Source organism: Neocloeon triangulifer, unplaced genomic scaffold (assembly GCF_031216515.1).
Source record: "Neocloeon triangulifer isolate White Clay Creek 2 clone unplaced genomic scaffold, ASM3121651v1 ptg000014l, whole genome shotgun sequence".
Classification (NCBI taxonomy): Eukaryota; Metazoa; Arthropoda; class Insecta; order Ephemeroptera; family Baetidae; genus Neocloeon; species Neocloeon triangulifer.
The window spans coordinates 6,093,823-6,116,611 of record NW_026775556.1 but is presented as its reverse complement, the minus strand read 5'-3'; the positions used below and the strand labels follow the sequence as shown (position 1 = coordinate 6,116,611).

The 22,789-nt window shown below is 36.6% G+C and overlaps 1 protein-coding gene across 3 annotated transcripts in view; it reads right to left on the bottom strand.

The window, feature by feature from the left end:
- Positions 1-2,750: 2,750 nt before the first annotated feature.
- LOC132200572 (telomerase-binding protein EST1A) overlaps positions 2,751-22,789 on the bottom strand; it is a 32,114-nt gene continuing 12,075 nt past the window's right edge. For 2 of the 3 annotated variants that reach the window (XM_059626143.1, XM_059626145.1), the window contains 11 exons: positions 14,991-15,178; positions 14,704-14,777; positions 13,722-13,819; positions 13,027-13,130; positions 12,704-12,922; positions 12,459-12,635; positions 5,983-6,124; positions 4,645-4,862; positions 4,142-4,238; positions 3,889-4,078; positions 2,751-3,824 (listed from right to left, as the gene is read on the bottom strand). In XM_059626143.1, the coding sequence (XP_059482126.1) occupies positions 3,945-4,078; positions 4,142-4,238; positions 4,645-4,862; positions 5,983-6,124; positions 12,459-12,635; positions 12,704-12,922; positions 13,027-13,130; positions 13,722-13,819; positions 14,704-14,777; positions 14,991-15,178 (1,451 nt within the window). In that variant the 3' untranslated portion in view covers positions 2,751-3,824; positions 3,889-3,944. The remainder of the gene's footprint in view (positions 3,825-3,888; positions 4,079-4,141; positions 4,239-4,644; positions 4,863-5,982; positions 6,125-12,458; positions 12,636-12,703; positions 12,923-13,026; positions 13,131-13,721; positions 13,820-14,703; positions 14,778-14,990; positions 15,179-22,789) is intronic. The other variant, XM_059626144.1, reaches the window with a different exon arrangement.

Below are 22,789 nucleotides of genomic sequence, written 5' to 3'. Positions count from 1 at the left end.
TGTCGGGCGTTTTTGCAGACATCTGCTAGTTGTAAACCCTGTCTTCTCTTTATTTCTCCAATTTAAAAATTTTTGTACAGGCCGAGAAGAATAAATAATAATAAAAATAATAATAATAATCATGTTTATTGCATTCATATTTTAAAACTTTTATGTTAAAAATAGCTACTTTTGAAAATTTTTTTACTACGCAAAACAAAATTTTGCAATAAAAAATTATAAAGAATGTATGTATGTGAGATGGGCGCAGAGCGCGGGTGTACAATTACTTAAGCGCACCAAATAAACGATGCAGAAAAAATCTTTCTATGAAAGGGATACGCTTTTGTTAGTAGACCAATAAATCTATATGTAATTATAATTAAGATTTTATTAAAAAAAGTGAGATTAGTTGTTCTGCATGAATTGAAAAACTCATAATCAGTGGAAAATATTTTGAGCAATTAGGTATAACATTATATTATAAACAGTCCAATCGATCTGCCAAACAGCGCACGCGATTAATTAAATAATATAAAATACATTGTTGCTCATTTGCTAAATAAAACATTAAAATCGCATTTAAATTCTACCTATTTTTAAGAAATTGATTTCAATTGATTTCATTAAAGAAAAAAATCCCCTTGATCCCCTCTAATTATGAGCCGTAAAAAGATTCGCGCTTAAGGGGGCGCGTCTTTATTTTTTAAGAAAAACGCAAACTCTAAATGTTATGTTATACATTTTCTTTCAAAATAAAATAATTCATATAATTTTATAAATTTTATGGACTTGAATATATTGAAAATCACTGTAAGCAGTAAGCATAGGCAATAATTAAATTAAATAATAAATAAATAAATGGCACAACTAAAAAAATTGACAACGAAATAGAAATGGAAATGGAATGGCAGCGAAATAGAAGTCGTTATCAAAAAAGGCGACGAAATAGAATGGGTAAGCAAATGGAAAATGAAATAGAAATGGAACGATTCTATCTTACAGAATTAGACCCCAGCTCTGAAGTAGAAGAAACGTTTAAAAATGATAGTGGATTTGCGATGGAAAATAGGGCAGAATTCATATAATAAAATGAAAAAAATGAGCTGTCAGCGCCCCAATATAATGATAATATTACTTTGAAAGAAAAAAATGAAAGGAATGCGGCTGCGTGCGTGTGCAATTAAAGAAGGATTAAGCCGAGCACATTATTCCTGTGGCCGTTTTTCTTTCTCGTAAGCAGTATGGAAGTGTTCGCGTGAAGGCTGCGTGGTCGGTCAGCGGAGAGAGAAATGATGGATGTGCCTCGAGTTTATTATTCGGAATTACAGCTGTCACACAATTGCAACGATTCCCTTTCTTAATTTATGCGTGCAGCCGAGATTTAAATTAACCACTGGACATATATCGGCTAAGGAGCAAAGTAAATAAATATAAACAGAGGCTGCGTTTAATTTATTTAGCCCTGGGGAGGAAAATCGCACTTGATATTTATTTATTTCATATATATTAATTTTCTTTCCCTCCTCGCATTGTTTAGCATTGCGCGCACGTGAGAGCCAAAGGTGCTATGTAATTTATCTCTAGGATTATACTTACGCTTTATTATTCTCTAGGCGTGATTATCGGCCGGCCGTCATCGTTTCTCGATTAACACCGGCGCCATAACTTTTATATTATATATTTCTCAAAGCAACTGCACTCGCATCGCATCCTTTCAATGAATGGTGCATGTGAGAAAGGCGGGCGCTGCATTAATTTGTCATCGTGCCATCGTTGAATGGCCCTCGTTGTGATGAATGAATTAAAATCACACTCGGCGCGAATGACAGATTAGCATTCGAGCATTAATCTTCGAGGATAACTAACTGTCACCTTCGTGCGAGCCAGATAGATTTTTTGGCATCCGTCCACCAAAAAAGAAAAATCATGTCTTCATAGATTTTATTGCAGATGCAGATTAAATTATTTTACATATGTTAACTCGAGGTTAAGTTCTAATAAAAAATTACTACAATTATTATAGACATTTATATACAGACAGAAAAAAATCGTTAATCCCATTGAAATGAATGAAATATTTTATATAAGTAAAACAAATTGGAAAAAAAAATGAATCGTCTGAAAAGTCAGGTCACTGTTTAATTGTTACTTTTATCTGCACAATGGCGACTTAAATCGGTCAAAAAGGGCTAGTAAGGCCCCATATCCTCCTCGCCATACTACTTTTCGTACCTCTTTATGCAGGTTTAGCAATTTTGAGAAAAACCAGATATAAATTAAAATAGAAGAAAAAAATTTGAAACTGATCAAAATATTAAGTATTTAATTTTGAAATAATTTTGGTGTGGAAGCAAATTTTTTTGGTAATATTTTATGCATCAATAATTTTTCTGCTGCGTCTATTTATTGAACGTTTCAAAATTTATATTTGTTAATTTTCCACTATTCCTGCAGGGAAGCTCCGTCCCGCACGTTCCAGACCCAGAAGCGGCTCTTCAAAAACCACAAATCCAAACAGTAATTTTTGATTGTTACATAATACGCGCGGCAGCATACATATTTGTGATGCTCCTTCGTCGTCGTAATTGGCGACCCACATTTGGGCGCGAGCGTATCAAAAAATCAAACAACAGTAACTCTCATTGTGTAACCCACTTATTTAAGTCTCCGCGCGCTCCGACGTCTGGATTAGTCCAAGCAGGAATGTCACGTATCACTCAATTATTTATTAATTGGATTTTAATCGTCATAATGAAAGACAGCGCAGGTAATTTTTAAAAAGTACTTATTTATTACTCATAATAATTATTCTGCAAGGCTCTTTACATAAACAGTATTTCTTGATGAGTTTTCAACAAATTGATACACACACGCAATATTGTGCCACTGTTGTTAGTTAAATACAATTGAATTGAAAATCAACGCTGACCACAATTAACGAGCGTAATCAGTGAGAGTCAGTTTGGTGGACCGATTGCTTTTCTATTACGAGTTGAGTAATTTGCCAAAATAATTGCGTTAATTAAGTACCGACTTACAATACATTGAGGCCACAAAGTTACTTGCTAGTTGGTGCCTTTAATTGGATATGGTGATAAAAAGTATTGTTAGTAATTTCTTTTCAAAAGCTAGGATAACAAGCTGGCAAGACCAAACTTAGAGGATTAATACACAAGTGTGAGTGTCATGGGACTATCACTAAAGGAGGCAGGACCTAACTGCTCGAATTAAGGGGCAACCCTGATCGGAGGGAGGTAGAATAGGAATTAATTAGCTGTATTATTGTTAGCTTTAGTAGTGGCTCACATTTTGATTTTCTATTAAGGACTGAGATCTCGCAAAACGCTTTTCGCGACTTCTGTTGCACTAATAATTTTTTATTATTATTTAAAAGATGGCGCTGATTTGTTTAAACACACAATTACACCAGATGCACTTAAATTAGGAATGCTTTCATAAATTAGAAGGAAAATTATGTAAAAAAACGACGCTAAAAAATAAGCCCGAAATAGCAGGCCGAGTAATCTGATCATAAAATAATCATTAACAAGCTCAACTCGAGAAACAAGGTCTCAAACATATTAATTATAAACCATTCTAATTGGGAGTTTCTTCTTTCTAATTTTTTTTTTATACACACAAATACAAAAATTGTGACAGAAAAGTACGTACAGCGGGCCTAAGTCGTAATATGGGGGAAAAGTGTTTTGGTAACACTACGGCTTAGATTCTCCAACAGCAGCAGCAGATTAGATTACCACAAGGCATGTAAAAATTGATTCAAAAAGGCATTCTCTGAACCGTCATGATCTTCTCGAGAGCAAACCAGACCAGCTGGAAACCTGAAACAACAAAATCAATCCTTTTAATCTCCAGTCAAGATAATAATAAAAAAAGTCTGCCTACCCTTTCCGGAGTCGCCGTTGCTTGATGCAGGTACTTGGGTGGGACGCACGTTGGGTTCAAGGTTTCGGGTTGGCCCACTTCAAAAAGTCACTGATGGTCCTGACAGGAACGTCCCTGGCCAAGCACTTGACGCGCAGATTCCTGTCTTCAGTCAGCAGCACGACTTCCCGAAAAAGGTGTCGCGTTTCGCCTGAAGCAGAAATCGGGAAGGGTAAAATTTTTCTCTGGCAATGCAGCGGTGAAAAGTGCAAACCTGGTTTTAGGGGTTCGGTGGTTGATTCGTCTCCTCTGGAATACGTCTTGATCAGACTAAGGCAAGTGTTGAGAATACGATCGTCGTTTTTCATTTCCTGCAACAGGTTCAAAACAGAAAGAATTAAAGAAATTTCCAATTCAGGGCTTAATCGGTTTTATTAGCTTTCAAAGTTTTCAAAATGACTGTCATATTTTTATTTAAACCTTTAGCAAAGTTTCTTAATAATTTTCTAAAAAAAAATTCTAATTCGTTTCGCAACAAAAGCTAGGAACTTCTAAAAAAAGATTAATATTAATATTCTAAATTCAAAAGCCAAATTTGTATAAACTATAAATTTTGTTTTACTGTTTCCAAATATGCACGATTAGCTTATTTATTTAAAATCTTACGTTATTTTCTGCCCCCCATAAAATTTAATTTCAACAAAACTAGAATTGACGCATGCTCAGTAGAACCATTGGACATGCGCAAGTTGAAACACAAATTTCGTAGTCACTGACCTGTTCTCCGGAGTCCTCGACCATGGCGACCCCCGTCGGAGCCAGGACGGCGCCCTTGGTTGTGACGCACCTGACGCCCTGAGGTCGACTTTTGAGGAAGGCGAGCGAACTGCCCGCCCTTTCGGCCACATACTTGGTGTGCTGCGCGTTTTCCGACGGCGCCCCCAACGGTGCGGGACTTCTGCTGCCCCTGGCCAAACCCTCCAGCTCGTGTAAAACTGCAAAAAAGATGATTTTGGCGAATGAGTCCGACCGCAGAAGGAGACGATTCAAGATCAATAAAAATAATTCTAAAAAAATTGGTTCATTTTTTACAGGTGCAGTTAATTGAGTTGGATCAAATCTCATTTGGCGGGTTTTGACTCAACCGCAAGAATATTCTGGCGAGTGGCAATTTTAATACTACGCCTCGACGAATTTGGATGATTGCTTTGATCTGCTAACCTACTAGACAAACGTAAACAAATCGAAATTAAGTCTAGCGCGTCTTAATTATTGTCAAAAGTAAATAATTGCTTGTAGAGAAAAAAATTAATTTGGACAGGAACATAAAAATTTACGGCAGAAAAATGAAATACAAACTGCGAAACGAAGGCTAGATTGTTGCATTTCAACCAATTTCAACATGGTTGCGAGTTTCAGATCAAAAACTATGAAACTAACAATCCCTAAAAATGACATATTGATAGCTTCATATTTAACAATAAAAAAACTCGGTTTTTAAATTTTTTGCAAAATAAAAGCATAAAATAAAGATTCAAATTTAATAAAATCAAATAATTTGGAAAAATTTTCAACTCGCAACAAAATTTTCATTTCAAAGAAGCGTGTGTAAAGCCAAATTTTAACCTTCTCGCTCCTGACCGTGTATTACTATTTTTAGGTAGAATTTTTCTATCACAATTTTGAAAAAGTAAATCTAAATTGAAATTGTTGTTCCTAATTTTTATTAAACATATATTATTATATTTTTAAATAGCACCTTTTACCCCAACTAACATTAAGTATCACTTAAAGGGCTGTTAATTTAAAATCTGCAACTCACGAGCATGGTGAAATGAAATCCATCAAAGCGAGCGGTAATTTCAAATAAAATAAAAGGCAGTGCTCGGACGCGTCATTACACTTAAAATAATTGCAGCTAATACAAAACCCGCTCGGCCGGCGCGGGAAAAAAGAGCTGTCTAATGAAATTACGCGGCTGTCGCCATAAAATAATTGGCCGCAATCAACATGTTTATTTGATTGTCAATTTTTTCCGTCAAACAACCGACCACGATCAAAGGAGCAGGGAGGGGCCAACGAACTGTGCGTCAAAAGCAGAAACAACAAACTCACCGACAAGGGGCACCATCAGCGTGAAAACATTGACGACCTGCTGCAGGTCTTCCAGGTGGTCGATGAAGCAGTTCGTGTCTGGGATCAGCAGTCGCGGACGCACCTTCATCTCCACGCAGCCTGCTTGCTGGTCTAGAATTGCCTAAAACACACAAATTCAACGAAATTTGCTTAAAATGCAGCATTTCAATCAATATCTTATAGAACAATTTCAATCTTTAAATAAAAAAATAAAAAATGTGAATAATTCAATAATCAGAAGGATTTTGAATATTCTCCCTATAAAGTTTCTAAGATCTATAATTATTAAAAAAAGCTGTTGCAGATAAACTTTTGCTACTTTATACTTCAATTTTATTTTAAAACAGACTAAAATTATTCCATTATATTTGACACTGCCAAGAAATCAAACTAGCCTGCGATCTTTTAGTCAGTTTGACCTGATTCATCAAAATTCATCGCAGTTTACTTTTGAACAGGTTCATATTTTGTTGTAAATTTGAACATTTGGCCGAATCGGTGCTCAAATGACCTGGGAACACACCCCGAGTTCATTCTCAAGCGACGTCAAGAGCGAGTGCAGCAATTGGTTTGTATCGCATCTCTCTCGGCGTGCACCTTTTGACTCGATGGAGAATAAACTGCGCGCTCGTTAAGTGGCACTTTGTAAGTCTGGTGAGGCGTGTAAAGGGCCTGCTCTCGTTTGTGCGCGGCGTTTAAAAGCGGGAATTAATTGTCGAGAGGGTGCACTGACTCTCTATTATCGGTATTGCACTCGAGCGAGTTGCAGCGCGTGGGTGGCGCGAAACCTGCACCGTTCTCACGAGAAGCACATCGACGCTCAAGGCCGACCACGACCGCCCTTTTGGCGCGCAAATCGTCCGGGATTCCCCGAAAATAATCAATTTGGGACGGGGCGACCGTTCCGACTCGGAGCTCCAATCACACTTCCGATCAATTGCGAAAATCCTAGAAAAGTCGCATATCTAACACTGATTTTTTTAATTTTGCAATAAAAATTCTTTTTAATTGAAAATTTCCAATTGAAAGATTTACTAACTCTGTTTAAAAAAATTCCAAATTATTTTAAGTTTTTGCTGAATATGCTGAAACAACTGAAAGTAATTTAGTGTTAGAAACAAAAAGTTAATTGGTCTTAGAGGCTGCTAAAAAAGTCAATCGTCATTTTCAACTTGCAAATAATTTGGTGGCCTAACAAGATCATTTCAATTAAAGAAAACAATTTTGATAAGAACATATTTTTAGATCGGCTTTGGCGTGACCAGTGAACTTAATTAATAATTAACCTTTATTTAGGATTTGTGAGAAAAAAAATTGGCATTCAACTTATTTTGATCAAATAGAAAATTTTCCTAAATATTCAACATTTATTATACTAAATCTCCTGAATCAAATTTCCATGGGATTTTATTTACATAATTAATTTTTAACCAAGGTTACTGTCTAAGCTTGATAAAAGTAAGGAAATAAAACATTTATCTCTGGTAAATAACGTAAATTTAGAGTGTATTTTAATAGACTATCAATTTATTTTGTTGAAGAACCAAATTTATCTCCAAAAGCAACTTAAACGCCACTTTAAAAAAGTGACGCGAGGGCAAGAAAGGGTCAATCCAAGCTGTAAATTTAAATTTCAATCTTTGCATTCGATTTATCCTTAAGAGGCCGTACAAATGTGATGTTTTCCATTGCATACATTAACCGAATACGCAAAAAACTCGATCCGCAAGATGGAAAGAAAATAAGTCGCGTGTGTTTTATGAAATGCATCCGCCGATCGATAACTGTAACACATAACGGCGGACGCTTTGCTGACCATTCCTAATAAAGCTAATGATATACGTGTTGATAATAATTTTAACACTTATCCGTACGCAGCAGCTCGCGCATTCCGCCGCCGCGAATTAAACATGCCTCAAATGCTTTCGCTCCACCTAGGACGTCAGCCTCAGCTGAATTATTGCTACGCAGATCTTGCTCCGTAAGTGGTCTTACGTGTCGCGTGTTTTTTTGCGCGCGTAATTGAACGGAATGAGAAAAAATAGCCGCGCAAAACAAGTGAACAGACAGACCACCTCACGAAAAATCGACTTGCGAACCTGAACGATGAAATGTCAGAAGGTTTAAACGGCTTTTTAAGTGGATGCGAAAATTTAATAGGGCTTAAATTCCAAGCTTCAAAACTAATCATATAATTTGTGGATAAGTCGGGGAGGAAACTTAAATTTCTTCACGAGAAATTACATCTTCACGATATATTTTATTTTCATGCCGTAACATTTTTTAATTTTCAGTGGAATTTAACGGAGTTTGAAAAGAGGATGTGGCTACAAATTTTCAGATTATTATATACCGTTGCAGGGGTCAGTCATTAAAATTTAACTTGGGCCATATACACAGCAAAAGTTCAATTTCAATGTTAAGTTATTAAAGAAGTTTATAAAGTAATTAATTGAGGTCATTTTTCAATTTTACAAAATTTTTATTTTGGCATAAAAATTTACGAGTTATGGAAATTGTCATTACATACTATCTGATTTTAAGTAAAAGAACTTATTAAAAATTTCATATAAAAGTATAAAAATAATTTTAGTTTGTAAAAATTAATTTCTCGAGATTAATTAAAGCTATCCCACAGTGCCTCAATTGACTTAAATAAATCATCATATAGAGTTTTCAGTTGATTTGTTTTATTAATAAATATAAAATCGTTTCCAAATATCTAATTAAACGCCCTTTTATTAAATGAAACGGTATGAATTATTGAAACAAAACTTATGGCTCATTTGAGGTGATTTGATTTATCGTTTAAAATATTCATATATAATCAAATGATGGTAAATTTACGCTCGAAGACTAATATTACGCTTCTCGCGTGTTTTCCGCTTGTAAAGCAGACATACTTAAGGGCGAAAAGCGCGCAGATTTATCAGGTGGAAAATGATATCCGAGCTAGCGAGAGCTGCAGCAGGTCAAATATAATCCGCCGCGAGAGCACGTCGAAATAAATTGGAGGCGAGACCATAAAACACGGGGGCAAGCGACTCGCCGATACTTCTTCTTCTTCTCCACCACAGCACACATGATGTAATCTGCACTGCACATCTCGCCTGCGAGAGTCATAAAGCGTAAAGCGGCAGCAGAGAAAAAGAAGGATCCGCCGCGCTGCAGCGTAGGTGCAGCACACAGAAAATAAATATAAATAAACGCTGCAGAGCCCAAAGTGGGAAGTTGAGTGCATCAGGATGTGGCCGGCTGAGGTAGCCTCTCGATTTGCATACAATATTATGTACAAACATCTCTAGCTCGCTGTTTGTTTCTCATTCTTTTGCTCACTCGCGCGCGCGCCAGCGGATTATGTACCAAATAAATATATAATGTGGTTCGCGGTGAACGGGACGGATATGCAACCCTTTAAGTGCACGAATAAATCGCAAAACCGCCCAGCTATCTGCCCGTGACAGCCGCTTGGTGCAGTCAAGGAAAAGTGCGAGAGGCGATAACACACCGATGCGTGGTTTATGACTCAATTGCTGCGGACAAAGCGGAGATTTTGTCTCTGAACGGTTCCGAGAATCGGTGAAATTCAGCACAATATTATAGGAACGTGTATGGAGAACGAATAAATACTCTTGGATAAATTTGTTATTTTATCCGAAATGCCAATTCAGGTGACTTATTTTGATGCGAAAGGTCAGAAAACAAAGTTAAAATGGTTCAATTTTTTAGTATTCCAAAAGCAAAGCGTTTGAAGTTTTTAAGGAAATATTTTTTTCAATGTGTTGGTAATTTAAAAAAAAAAAAAAACGATTTAGGTGAAGTTTTTAAAAGTATTAAAATTTAAAATTAAGATATAGATTGGGTAGAAAAGGCGAATTTTGGCAAAAAGTAATATTCAGTGATTTTAATAACTCAATTTAAATTAAAACTAATTGTAGCTTCATTGAACATTATTAATTGAAGAGTTCACTATTTGTTTCATAAATCAGATATTGCAGAACAATTTTGGAAATATTTGACCTCACAAAAAACTTGCACTTCAATTTATCTACTTCATTTTCAAAAAGATCCTTTCATATTTAAACCCGTTTAACAAGATCTGTTAACTATCCAAGAAAATTAAATGACCCTGGTTTTTATTAAAAATATAATATTTCCCGGCCAGTGCTGAATATTTTGCCATTACTTCATGATCCGTCGAGTGTGAACCTTTTTCTCCAAAAGGATGCACGGCCCATTAGTGTGCGATCAAGCAAGCCTCTTTCATTTATTTGCATTTCAATTCAACTCGAAATATTTCCAAGACTCGGTCTCCATCCTTCCAGAAGTGGACACGTAGTATAATTGGGACTTTAGTGGGTCACCAGGCACATGGTGCATTTTCATATAAAAATAGATCCATCTGAAAGGAATGTGTTTCTTTTATTGTTTTTGGTTAGTCGTGATTCGTCGGCGCAACATTTAATAAGTTATTCGGCGCGCCGGACGAAAAAATAGCTGGGTAATGACAGCCGAGGTGTATTAGGTAATAACACCAATAAATCCGAAAAGCTGCACACACGGACGCGCGCGCACGTTGTAAAATAAAATGCATTCTGCTAACGGTTTTGGCCGGCTGTGCATCAAACGCGGTTATTACCAGACGAAATTTAATATGAACACCATGTGTGCTGCAGTTAAAATAATATTCCAATTTTTTCTCCATCCTCTTCGATGGAAGTATGCCACTCGGGTTTATTTTTTTACTACACTGACCGCAGCTGAATGTTATTTTAATATACATTATTGTTCTCGTTTGACTGCTGTTGAAACGAAATTACACCGGACCAAAATAAATTATCGCCCTGAGAGAATAATTTGCACTTTTTTGCAGCGTCTGCCTGGCCGAGCTACTTTTCTTGGCTGGCGCCTCGCTGCTCTCTCGTAATTATATACAGACCACGTGGATTCCGCCGAAATGACTATTTGGGGAAACCATTAGTCTCGAATCACGCAGCTACCGGAAATGTGCAGTAAACTAAATAATCGCTCCTGCGCCAGGTTCCTCACGCACCGGAGGTCATAAGTTCAGGTGCAAATTTCCAAAGATAAACGTTTGTAGGACAGGCCCGTTGATTACTTAGTTAGACGTAGATAACACAAGAGAGGAACTGTACATATTTTTCCCATTATTTCCTGAACAAATAAGGTAAAAATTGATTACAAAGTTCTCTAGCTAAAATTTATGCAATTTTACTAAATATTTTTAGGCACCAAAATATTCTATTTTTAATGAGGTGTAGCAGTCCGGAGTGATTTCGATGGCGTTCATTTCCACATTTCTTTTTTATTAATTCCATTAATTAAAATAATTTACAATGAATCAAAGCCATATAATAGCTTTAACTTGTAAACTCAATTTTAGAAAAAAAATTTGGGAAATGGAAAAATGTATTTTTTATAATAAACAGTGTGTACTTTAAAATTAATATCTGCAGATCAGCTGCAGATGAAAACTGCACTGAAATTATTAAATACAAATTTTGCAGTTCAGATTATCTAATCCCCCACAAATGCTTCACATGAAAGTGAATTGTACTTCAATCATTTTTTAAACATTATATTAATTACGCATGATTTTCTCAAGCCCTATCATGACCAATTAAAAAGTCATCTCGTAACAAATTTCGGCAAATCATTACCAACGACTCACGGTCGAGTGAAAAATTATGACATTAGCTAAGCCGACCTTGCCACTCGTGCTAATGGCCGCGCAATTAATAATTTCACGCGAGCACCGAGGATGTAAGCAAATGAAGCAAGCAAGAAAGAAGCGTTGTTGTTGAAAGGCTGATCGGGGTGCCAATCTAAATACAACAACACGAGTGCGCGGGATTATGACGAAGATGACTTCATCTGATAGCAAACACGCTTGTTGTGAGTGCGATTTGTTTATGGCATGTTATCCTCGTGATGGAGGAAAGAAAGAAAAAGAGATGCTCGCGATGTAATTTGCATCTCTAACAGCAGCCGTGTCCGATGAAGGCGGAAAATGTCGGGGGCGAAAAGCGCATTTTCGACATGAAAATCGTGTCGTCGCAAAGGAGCAACGGCACATCTCGCTAACCTCTCACCCAGAGGTGCGTGTGTTCCCATGCAAGATCGGGGCCGACAATGGCCGCGTCCACAATGCACAAACAAAGAACAGAGATTTGAACGCATGACCGCCGATCAATAGACTTATGATAATCCCGACTCAATAACCGCACCGTTAGGCCGTTTTTCCCTGAATTATATTTGTCCCAATTTTTCATCCAAATATAAATGTAGAATAATAAATTATTTTAATTGCGAGTAATTTAAAAAAAAAAATGTTAGGCCCTGTATTAAGTATTATAATTTCCGTATTTTTTTATTATTTAATTTTAGTTGCTGTTTTTTTTTTTAAGGAATCTATGAAAAATTAATATTCTTACCTGTGCTTGCTGGCGGTGCCTTTCGTGCATTTGATGCGCCCGTGTCAGTTCCTCCTTTCTGGATAGCAGACTTTTAATTTCAGACGAGGTCTCCGAAGGACTGGTCGGGGTCATCTTGGTTGCCACGGCCTCTCCATTTTCCACGTCGTTGGCAGTCAATTTTCTCTCCAAATCACTCTGCAAAATTTATTTCCATGTTCATGTTAAACAGAAGCACTTATTAATTTTTTTATTTTTTTACTGACCAGGTCAGAGAGGCTAGTCTGAGGCGGGGTGTCGCCCGGCGATCTTGTTGGGTCGACCAGGGAAATGTAGAGGCTGCGTTCGTTGTCCCATCGCTGCAGCTTGAGCACTGGAGGGTCTACCCCGCACAGAAACTCAGAGCCAAAGAACTGGACCTTTTTGATTCTCAGACAGTTGTAAGCCAACTCCTGGACATCAAAATTACTTGGTAAGACACACGCCTAAATTACGAAACCAAATTAAAACCAAGAAACGAAACAAAAAATCTAAATAATACGGAAAAGAGAAAAAAATTAACAAAAGATTGCAAGTGAGGGAGACGCACCATGTCCAGGTTTTTAGGAACGTAGACCAACTCCTGCATGTTGTACATGAGCGGGGTGAATCCCGCCAGCGCCATGTCCTCGGGCAGTTTCAGCACTTCGAAACCTTAACGAGACGAAAGCGAACGTTTAATTTCGATTTCAGTTGTCGCATTTGCATAAAAAGAGTGTTAGTGCAGCTCGTGATCAGGTGAACGCCCAACACCTTTAACACCTCTGTAAAAGAGGCTCTCACTTTCTTTCCCAGTTTGATCAATCGCATTCTTGCATGTCATTAAAACCTGTTTGATATGCACAAATTCATTAAAAACGCCTCTGCCGCGATGCAAAACTTAGAAGGAATTCTGGATAAATTTAAAAAAATTATATATTATATAACGCATTTCAGGCAATCATGGAAATTTTATAATTGATAATTTTATAGAAGAATTAATTTATTTTAACAGTTTTTTTCATATTATTATTATTTTTTTTTTTGCTTGGAATCAAACGATACCAAAAAATATATACCCTTTGGTATTTCGGTACTGATTGTGAGAAGCAGCAATTCTTTTTCCCCCAGAAAAAGTAAGTAATTTTAGAAAATTTTATAAAACGTGACATTCTTTACGCACATTTTTTTCAATCCCAGACTCTTCAATTACAAGTCTGGGTTTGGGAGAACAAACATCATTTATTATTTTTTAGTTTTCCGTACCTTCAAGCTTTTTTGTTGACAGCTCAAGCGCCGACAGGTCCAGTCTCTCCAGCCGATTGACCAAATTGGCCAAACGGGTCCACGCGTCGCCCGGGGGCCTGCAATCGGACAAACGCGTCAATGAGCGAGACGCATGCAAAACGCACACGCGTGGCCATCGCATCCTGTCGTAAATCACCGACCAGGTGGATTATCATTAAGTCGCACCCGCGGCGAAAATTTAATCGCGTACGTTTCCTTACGGAGAAAAAACCATAACACTCTTGTGTTGACAACGGCCGCAATTAAGTCGTAAAAAATATATTTGAAAGAGAAGAAGCAGAAGGAGATTCGCACGCACACTGCACCGAACGAGTGAGTGAGTGAAAAAAAGTCAACATACTCGCGCCATTAATTCTTGTCTCGGCAGATAAAATAAAATAAATAAATAAAAGCATTCGCCACAGGGCTGTTTCTGACTGACAAGGGAACATCACCTGTTTCTAATTGTCAATTAAAAATGACAATTTCCAGACTCAATTTAAATCTTTGATTTTTCCTACAAACTACTGAAACCAAATTCAGCTGTTAAAATTAGGCAACCTGCACAGCTAGTAAATTTGTATTTATTTAAGATCACCATTTAGTATCTAAAAATACTCAAGGACTTTCTCAATCAAGAGAAATTGAAAATTATATTATAAAAAATGATCTTAGAATATCAAATTATTATAATTGTAATAAAACTAATATATAAATTTCAGTTTTTAAAAAAAATTCATATTTTTATATTAACCTTTTCAATCATTATTTCAATTAGAATATTAAAAAAATTATCAGCCGTAGTTTTATTTCCAGTTTGAATAAAAATAAAAGCGACTTTTGACTGGCGATGTTCCCTTTTGAGTTCAAAGCCTCGTCGTCGGTGATATATGCAGATTAGGCCATTATGACATGCTTGCATTCGCGCAGCGTATCGGTGCGAATAATTAAGTGGACGTACCCCACGATGTAGTCGGCGCAGGAAGGCGGAGGGTTCCACACTGCAGTATGACATAACAACCAGTCGCACCACACCTGCAACAAACACACACCTACGTTCAGCAAATACACACACACACGCCAAGGCGTAAACTAATCAGCACGAAAGAGAGAGACTAAATTATTATTGCCACTTTGCGCTATCAAACAAATTAGAATAATTACGAGCACCATAATAAATCGGTGGATAATATAAAAATCCACCCCTGGTAGGCGTGAGTCTTTCTTTCTTTCTTTATTTCCACTCACCTTGATGGCCGGCAACAGGGTCTGCAGGTCCTCGGAGACGTCACCAAGCTCTTGGATTTTCGTCACGGGGGCGGCCGGCGCTGGAAAGAGATCGGCGCACCGCTCCAAGATCAGGTTGAACATTTGCAGGGAGACGATCAAGGCGTTCTCTTGCATCACCGACCGGTAGCCAGGCTCGATGTTGCGTTCTGAAACAAAAATGCAGACATTTTTTTTTTCAAATTACTTTTGAATACAAAAATAAATTTACTTGAAACTAATAATATGGAATAAAAAATTTCATAAATATTTGATTTTTAATAGATAATAATGAATTTTTGAAATAAGAATCTCTGTTTGAGTAAAATCAGGATACGGTTTAATAGGTGATCAAAATTGTACTGTTGAAGAAGTGGAAATTATTCCTTAATATCAACCAAAAAAGGACAAGCAAAGTTATTTTTTTTTCTTGCACTTTTGTATGCAGAATGCAGATTGTAAAATGTTGAGCTGAACTGGTCAGTCAATTTTCAACAGTGGACCGCTTAGAAATTTAAGTCCGATTTGAGGCTTTTAATTTTTATCTCTCCTGGTAATTTTAATTTTTTTTTTTAAATCAAATATTAGACAAATATTTCAATATATTTGTTTACATTTTATATAATTTCCTAATTTTAGCATTTATTTTTAAAACATCATTTAACTCGATAAAACTTACGTAAGGCACAGCTTTATTTTAAGTACATAGTGATGTTAAATTTTTTAGTATTATTAATTACGAGTTGAGTTTTGACCCTTGCCAATTTATACTCGCTTGAATCTGCAAACTATGGGAACGGCAAAAAAAAATCACAAGAACAGTTAGCCGTAATAGTTTTTTTTAGGGCCAAGGGCAACGTCAAGAGCAATGAAAAAAGAAGAACATGAACGATCACTTGAGATTTAGTGCGAGTTTTATCAGTCCGAACTCATCGTGGGAGGAGTTATTAACCAAACGGATCTTCAACTCACAAAAGAAAATCTTGTGATTCTGTGATGTTTCCTGCACATTCACACTCGAAACCCAGAAAACACGACGCGTACCTTGACCTCCGCCGTTCCATGAAGAGGCAATTAACATTTTTTCGCTCCTTTTAATTAGCGATAGTTGTTTATTGTTATTGAACGGCCGAGTGTGTTTATTTATTAATGAGAATCGGGCATCAATTAACTTTTATCTAACCTGCGGCGAATAATAATAATAATAGCAACGCGCATAAAGATCCCAAGTGCAAAAAGCAATAATGCGACCGCGGCTTATCTGCATGAAGTTTTAAAGGATCGATTGGTCGCTATCTGCATTATGCATTAGCAGTGAATTTATGAGAAAATATAAGAGAGGGAATGGCCTCAAATTCTACTGACTGAGAGCAGATTACAATTAAAAGCTATTTGTTTAACGGTATTGCAATCAGGATGATAAATAAAAGTCGGGGCTCAATAAAATTCCCACGCGTCCAACCCGTTTCCGCGATTACTGAGGACACGATCAAAACTGTGCAGAAAAAAATTCAAATCGAAACTTTACATGGGATGAGGGAAGCGTGTTTTTTTTTTGCACAGGCGGACAACGGCAGAGCGTTTTCAACTTTTCAGGTGCAGGCCTTTGTGAGGACTATTGCATTCCGGGACATTAGATACGCACCGATGATACGACTAATAATTGTGTTTCGCTCGCTGCAATCAGTTGTTGTCATTGGCGAGGTGTAAAATTGCGGCGCGACCACGAGGCAGCTGAAATTTGATTTTCGACAGAGCGAGAGAGAGATTCGCTGAAAAGAGATTTTCGCAAATTCTAAATTGTGCACAGTCACACGTCTGGAAGCGAGGTGAGCGTAGTGCACTGCCCTTTTGAGGCCAAAACATCTCGCGCCAAATTAGCACAGTCATCCTTGCTTGAATAACAAAATCTCGCATGCCGAGCAGCACTTCTTTTTCCACACCAAAATTAAAATGCATATTTAATACATAAATGCGCGGGACGATGGTCCAAGCGAGCATGAGTCTCATTTCCTAACAGGATATTCAAAACTTTTGTACGCTACTTAAGATAAATATAGAGCAAAAGATTAACGATAATTATTTGAATAATTTTTTTTTTTATGAAGAACGTTGTCTTTCTGTCGCAGAAATTAAAATTAATCTATATCTATTCAATGAATAATTATAATCTTTAAATAGTTTTTGGTGAGAGTAAAAAAAATGCAGCAATTGGATTAAAAAGTAAATTTACAATGGCCAGTCTGATTTCTAAAACTTTGAAATGCTAATTTTACAATTAAGAATCAAGCAAACGATAATTTATATCATGATATCATGAGGAGGCAAAATATTTTACTACAAGTAATACGTTCTAAATATAAACAAGTTTTATTAATATTAGATGTTTAAAAATATATTAAAATATAATTTACCGGTTTTTATTTTTCATTATTGAAAATTTAAATTTATAATTAATTCATTATAATCATTATTCTGATTTTGGATTTAACCTGAAATCCGTATAAAAAAATTATTCTGATATTAATTTTGATATTTATATAAGGTCCAACCAACCATGAAACACAATTATGAATATCAATTATAAGAACATTCGTAGATGAGGTCTTTACTAGTACATATTTAGTTTATTGGTGTGCAATTATGTATTTATAAATTTTTATCAATTATACTATTCAATTTGTGCTATTATGATTATTATATCCACGAAATTATTTTCAGCAAAACCATACATCCATTCTAAATCTTAGGTTATTGGACTAATGCAAGCAAATTTAAGAATTTGAAGGGATACTTTTAAAGGTCCAAAGAAAAACATATCATTTAAGTAGATTACAATCAAGGTCGATGAACTGAAACCCGGTATTCTAAAAAATTGTACCTAAGAGTAGGAAAATAAGAACATAACACCGTCTATAATTTAATTTAATTTCATAATATGTCACAGCACTTATAGAGTAAATAGAAACATGAAATATATACGGTATTTGAAAAATTTGTCCTCATCTTACTTGCATTTAAATTTGAAGGCAAAAGGTAAAAACTCCAATATTTCTAATCTCCAACCAGGAATAAACTTCTAAATAAAAATTAAATTAAATCAATCATGAAATTTAAAATATTTACTCCTCCAATGGCATGTTTGTTCAAGGCGTGGTCAAAAAAATATTGTTCGAAACTCAAACTTATGAACTTAATAAAACCGAAGAGAATTCTTCGGCCTAAGGAATTAAATCAGCAGCGTCTGGAGATTTTAATGAGATAAGCCATTATATTTTAATCTGCGGTTGTTTACCGACGCATATTATTTATCCGGCGAATATTCGCTGCAGCTCTAATTAGACGACTTATTCAGCGCCGTGTCAAGTGAAAATGCAAGCGAGAGAAAGAAAGAGATGCGATCATACTGGCACCGAGCCGGAATGCGCGCACTAATTAATGAAGCGGTGCTGTAATTCATAATTAATATCGAGCGGCAACAAGAGCACACGGCAGAGTATACATAAAAATTTATATATAAAACGAAGCAGCAGCGAGCGCACTTGCATCAGATTCGGATCAGGCGGTGTAATGTCCTAGGAGAGGCCGTGACAATGAACTTTGGAGGCGGTGTACCAGAACAACCGACTTGCAGAGTTTTCCTAATGGAGAGGAGGTTATGAATTGGTCCCCGCGTATCGTAGGGCAATTGTTCCATGCCTAGTTATTCCACACCTGCTCAATGCAACACATGGTAAATGGTGACTTGTTCCACGGAAATAAAATTTAGAGGGTTTGAACAAAAAAAAATATGTAGGCATAAGAAATAAACTTAAGCAAACCATTATTATAATATTAATTTAATTACAGCATTCAAAGAGTCATTACTTCAAATATTATTTAATTAATCATTTTTCGTTTTTAATTGCACAAAAATAAATGAAGGAAATAAGAAATTGTAATTAAAGGTAGATGATAAAAACTAAAATAAAGTGTAATTAAATTTACTCTGGAACTTGAAACCAGTTAAAACAATTATTTAAAAAATAAGCTTAGCCGCTGAAAAGTACAACATTTTATACAAAAATTTTCTCTATTTTGGAGACAAGTACAAGTTATAGATATAAAAAAACGAATTATTGTGAAACTAGAAAATATTTCAGAAGATTTGTAAATTTTGTAAAGAAATCCAAAAAATTTGACGAACTTTTAACTTTTTTTACGCTTTTATTAAAGTACATGATAAAGATGATTTAAAAAAGTGCATGGAACAATTCTCCAAATCTGCTTGGAACAAATCTCCGCATTATTATATCCTGGCCCTGCCAGAGAAAATTTTCTCGCCGATCCCCGCCCCCCGGCTGCTTCTTACAAAACAGCTGCATTGAAGGAGGAATATAAATGCCAATAACACGGCCTTGAAACAGCCTTGCCTGATGAGGTCATTTGCCCTAGTCTCGACCGCGCGCGCGTTTGCAGAAGGAAAGTCCACGAAATCGTACGGCGCTGCGGCCAACGCAGTTTGTTCACCTGACGCGGATGGAGAGCGAAATTTTTTTCGTATTCCGATCTTGAGCGGTGACTCCTCGATTAGATTTTTTTGTTTGTCCGGTGCCAATGAGGAAGGCACCCGAGGCGTTTTTCCCCGGCTTGACAACTTTAATACACTTCTTGCGACGCGTATGTAATAAGCGAGGGATTGTGGTGACTAATAATCAGGATGGCGTCACCTTTTCTGCGAATTGCGCAAGGCGAATTAATGCTCGGTCACCCGACCCCTCCTCCTGGAACTTGAACTTTGGAGGAAAGATATGCAACAGATTGCCTATTCCAATCAAACATCATTATAATAATGATCATCATGCTAATGTTACTTATTTGTAAAAAATTAAGGTGATTTCTCTAACATTGCAGGGCGAAATTTGTTTCATCGCATTTCTGTTTTAATTTCACGTTTAAATGTTTAATTTTTTTCTAGCTCAGGATGGTGATCTCATGATTCTCTGCTTTCCAAAAACACGATAAAAATCGATGCATTTCCCTTGAGTGTATCTTTCATCTTCTCACCTATTACAATTAAACTCAAGACAAATCGTCGACACTGACCACAATTTGATGGTTATCTCTTTCGTCCGTACATTTGAAGGTGTCGGTCGGTCAGAGGCGATTGTTCTCCTCCACAACCCATAGCGCCCGGACAAAAATATGCGCCTTTGTCGGTGATTATTCTTTTTGTTCGCGCTAATAGAGGCACAAAAAATCAATTTGGGAGTCGCTGGCTGGGATTCTCGGATAATGAGACAAGCCGGCACGGACGCCGCACGAGGTGATTACATTGCGGACAAAGGGCATCAGCACCCTGTCAGGGTAATCTGGGGATCGTGCGAGCGGCGAGGCCTCCTTTAATGTACACCAGACCAACGAATGATTAAAATACGGGTTGTGTAATTATTTCCTGCTCGCCCGGCTCAAAATGAAATGACGCGTCCGATCTTGAAAAATAAAAAATTGCCGCCTCGAACTTTTTAGTTCCCGTTTCGTGCATCATCAAAAAGAGATCATTCATAAATCATGCGGGTCCTTTTTTCGTTTCTTGATTTATTGCTCCTCACCCGGATAGAGTTGCATTGTTCGGGCTCTATAATTTGAGAAATTTCATTCAAATTGATGCAATTGAATTATCTGCTGATTTATACAAGACGGAAGATAAATAGAACGCGAGACTGGTATGCGGATTGTGCGGAAAGATAAGCTGGACGTGAAATAGAGAGTAACAGCTTGTTTGGTATGCAACCTGCGCGACAAGGAGTGTCACCGACTGGTTCTTAAACGCAAATGCTCATGAGACTTTTTGCGCTTTTAATTGCCGTTTGATGTACAGTTAAAAATCTAGAGAGTGGTAAAAGCTGATACGGTGGACAGATTTATATCAAAATTATTCATGAAATTCATCAGTTGGCTCTTTTACCGTGCCATTCTATAAGGCATTTTGAAGCTAAAGTGTTCAACTTCTCACTCGAAAAAATCAAACAGCAAAAAAAAACTTCTCGGCAACTTTTAATTTCCATTTATCACCAAAAAGTGGTTTTTAACTTATTAATTAAAATTTATACAAAGTTGTTAATTTTATTGTAAAGTTTTGTACCTCTAGTGTTTGTGGAATTTCCTACTTTTTATGTGTTAATCCAAATCAAGTATTTAATTTTGAAAAATTGTTATTTTGCGTGGAATTCGAAAACTGATTTAGACATTCGTTTTCAAAACGAATTTTAAATTTTTATGAAAATTGGGAAATTATTTCAAAATTAGATGTTTTTATTCCCACAAAATCTTGATAGAGAAATAAATATTTGCGCTAAGAAATCATTAAAATTATTGTTAATTCCTGTCAAATCACGTTGTTATATTTAATTGTTGTCGACTGAAATAGACTGAATCTGGTGAGAAATTGATTAAATGAAACTGAAATATCTTCTAAAATTATGGCTGGGTTTTTTTAAATCTAGTTCAAGTTAATGGGGCACTTAAGATAAATATCCTTCTCATTGCTTTGAAAAAGTAGTAAACTTCATTCACATTTCCTTGGAAAAATAATGCAAACTGATTATTTCAAGAAACCCGAGAAATCACCAAGGTGAGGTCAAAAACCCTCGCCTAGGTTGTCATCAGCCCGATGTCATTTGTCATTTCTGCAGAAAAACACCGAGGGTTTGACGTAGAGTGAGCTTCCGGAATTTCTCACGCTGCAGAGTTACCAATTAAATAGATGAAGAATAATATAATAAAAAAAAAACTGAGAAATGCGCCCGACCAAAAACTGCGTCGTGCACTTTTGGCAGAATTCGATGACTCAGGTGATGTCGATTCAAGTGGCCTTGCCAGGCCAAAGACAGTGCGAGCGAGAAAAGTGCAATTATGCGCCAAATCAGCACAATTGCTTTCAATCCGAGCAGCAAAAGAAAAACGTGTGTCCGATTATTACATTGTGCTTTCGGGGGAGGGGGCAGAAAAAGGTGGTTTGCGCTGTGCAGCTTGTTTATTGTAGCCGCGCGCGACGTAACCTTGAGAAGGTCGTCTTTCCTGCGGCAACGTACCTCAGGGCACCACACGAGAGGTTGAACGCCCGTCCCCCTATGTGCCGTCATTATTTTCTCCTGCTTTCCTCCCACCAATTATCATATACGGGTATCGCCAGTGCAGAAGCTCTCAGCGGCCGAAATTGCAAATCAGCCAAAAAAGCGAGCGCGACTAATCGACCCTTGATGGCCTGGATTTATATACATTGCGTCCGATCCATTCTACATAGTCATCCCATACTCATCTAGGAGCATTTAGCCTCCGAATTTGCGCGCTAACTGTAAAATACTACGGCCCAAAAGACAATGGCTCACCTGCCACCGGCCCTCTGGCTATTTATCAATATAAGGATGAACTCTCAGGTTCTCGAATGTGCTCAGGCAAAGGAATGAGAGTTTTTGCAAAAGCTTTCAATGCATTCAGTGGTAATCAAGTACAACTGTTTAAGGGAAATTTGTTGTGCATATAAATAACTACCAGATCAGGAATTTTTTGTTGCGCAATGATTTAAGATCAATGAAAATTTGGTTTCATGTGAATTTCTTTGAGCATATTTTTTTATTAATTTTAGTCCAGTTGAGGGAAAATTTAAAAATATATCCTATAAAAAGGCAATATAAATATTCATTTCTTAAAGTAAAAATTTATCAAGAGTTTTAACAGGAAAGAACTTAAAAATAAGTAGATGATAATATAGGAAAAACTCAGGAAATTTATTAATATAG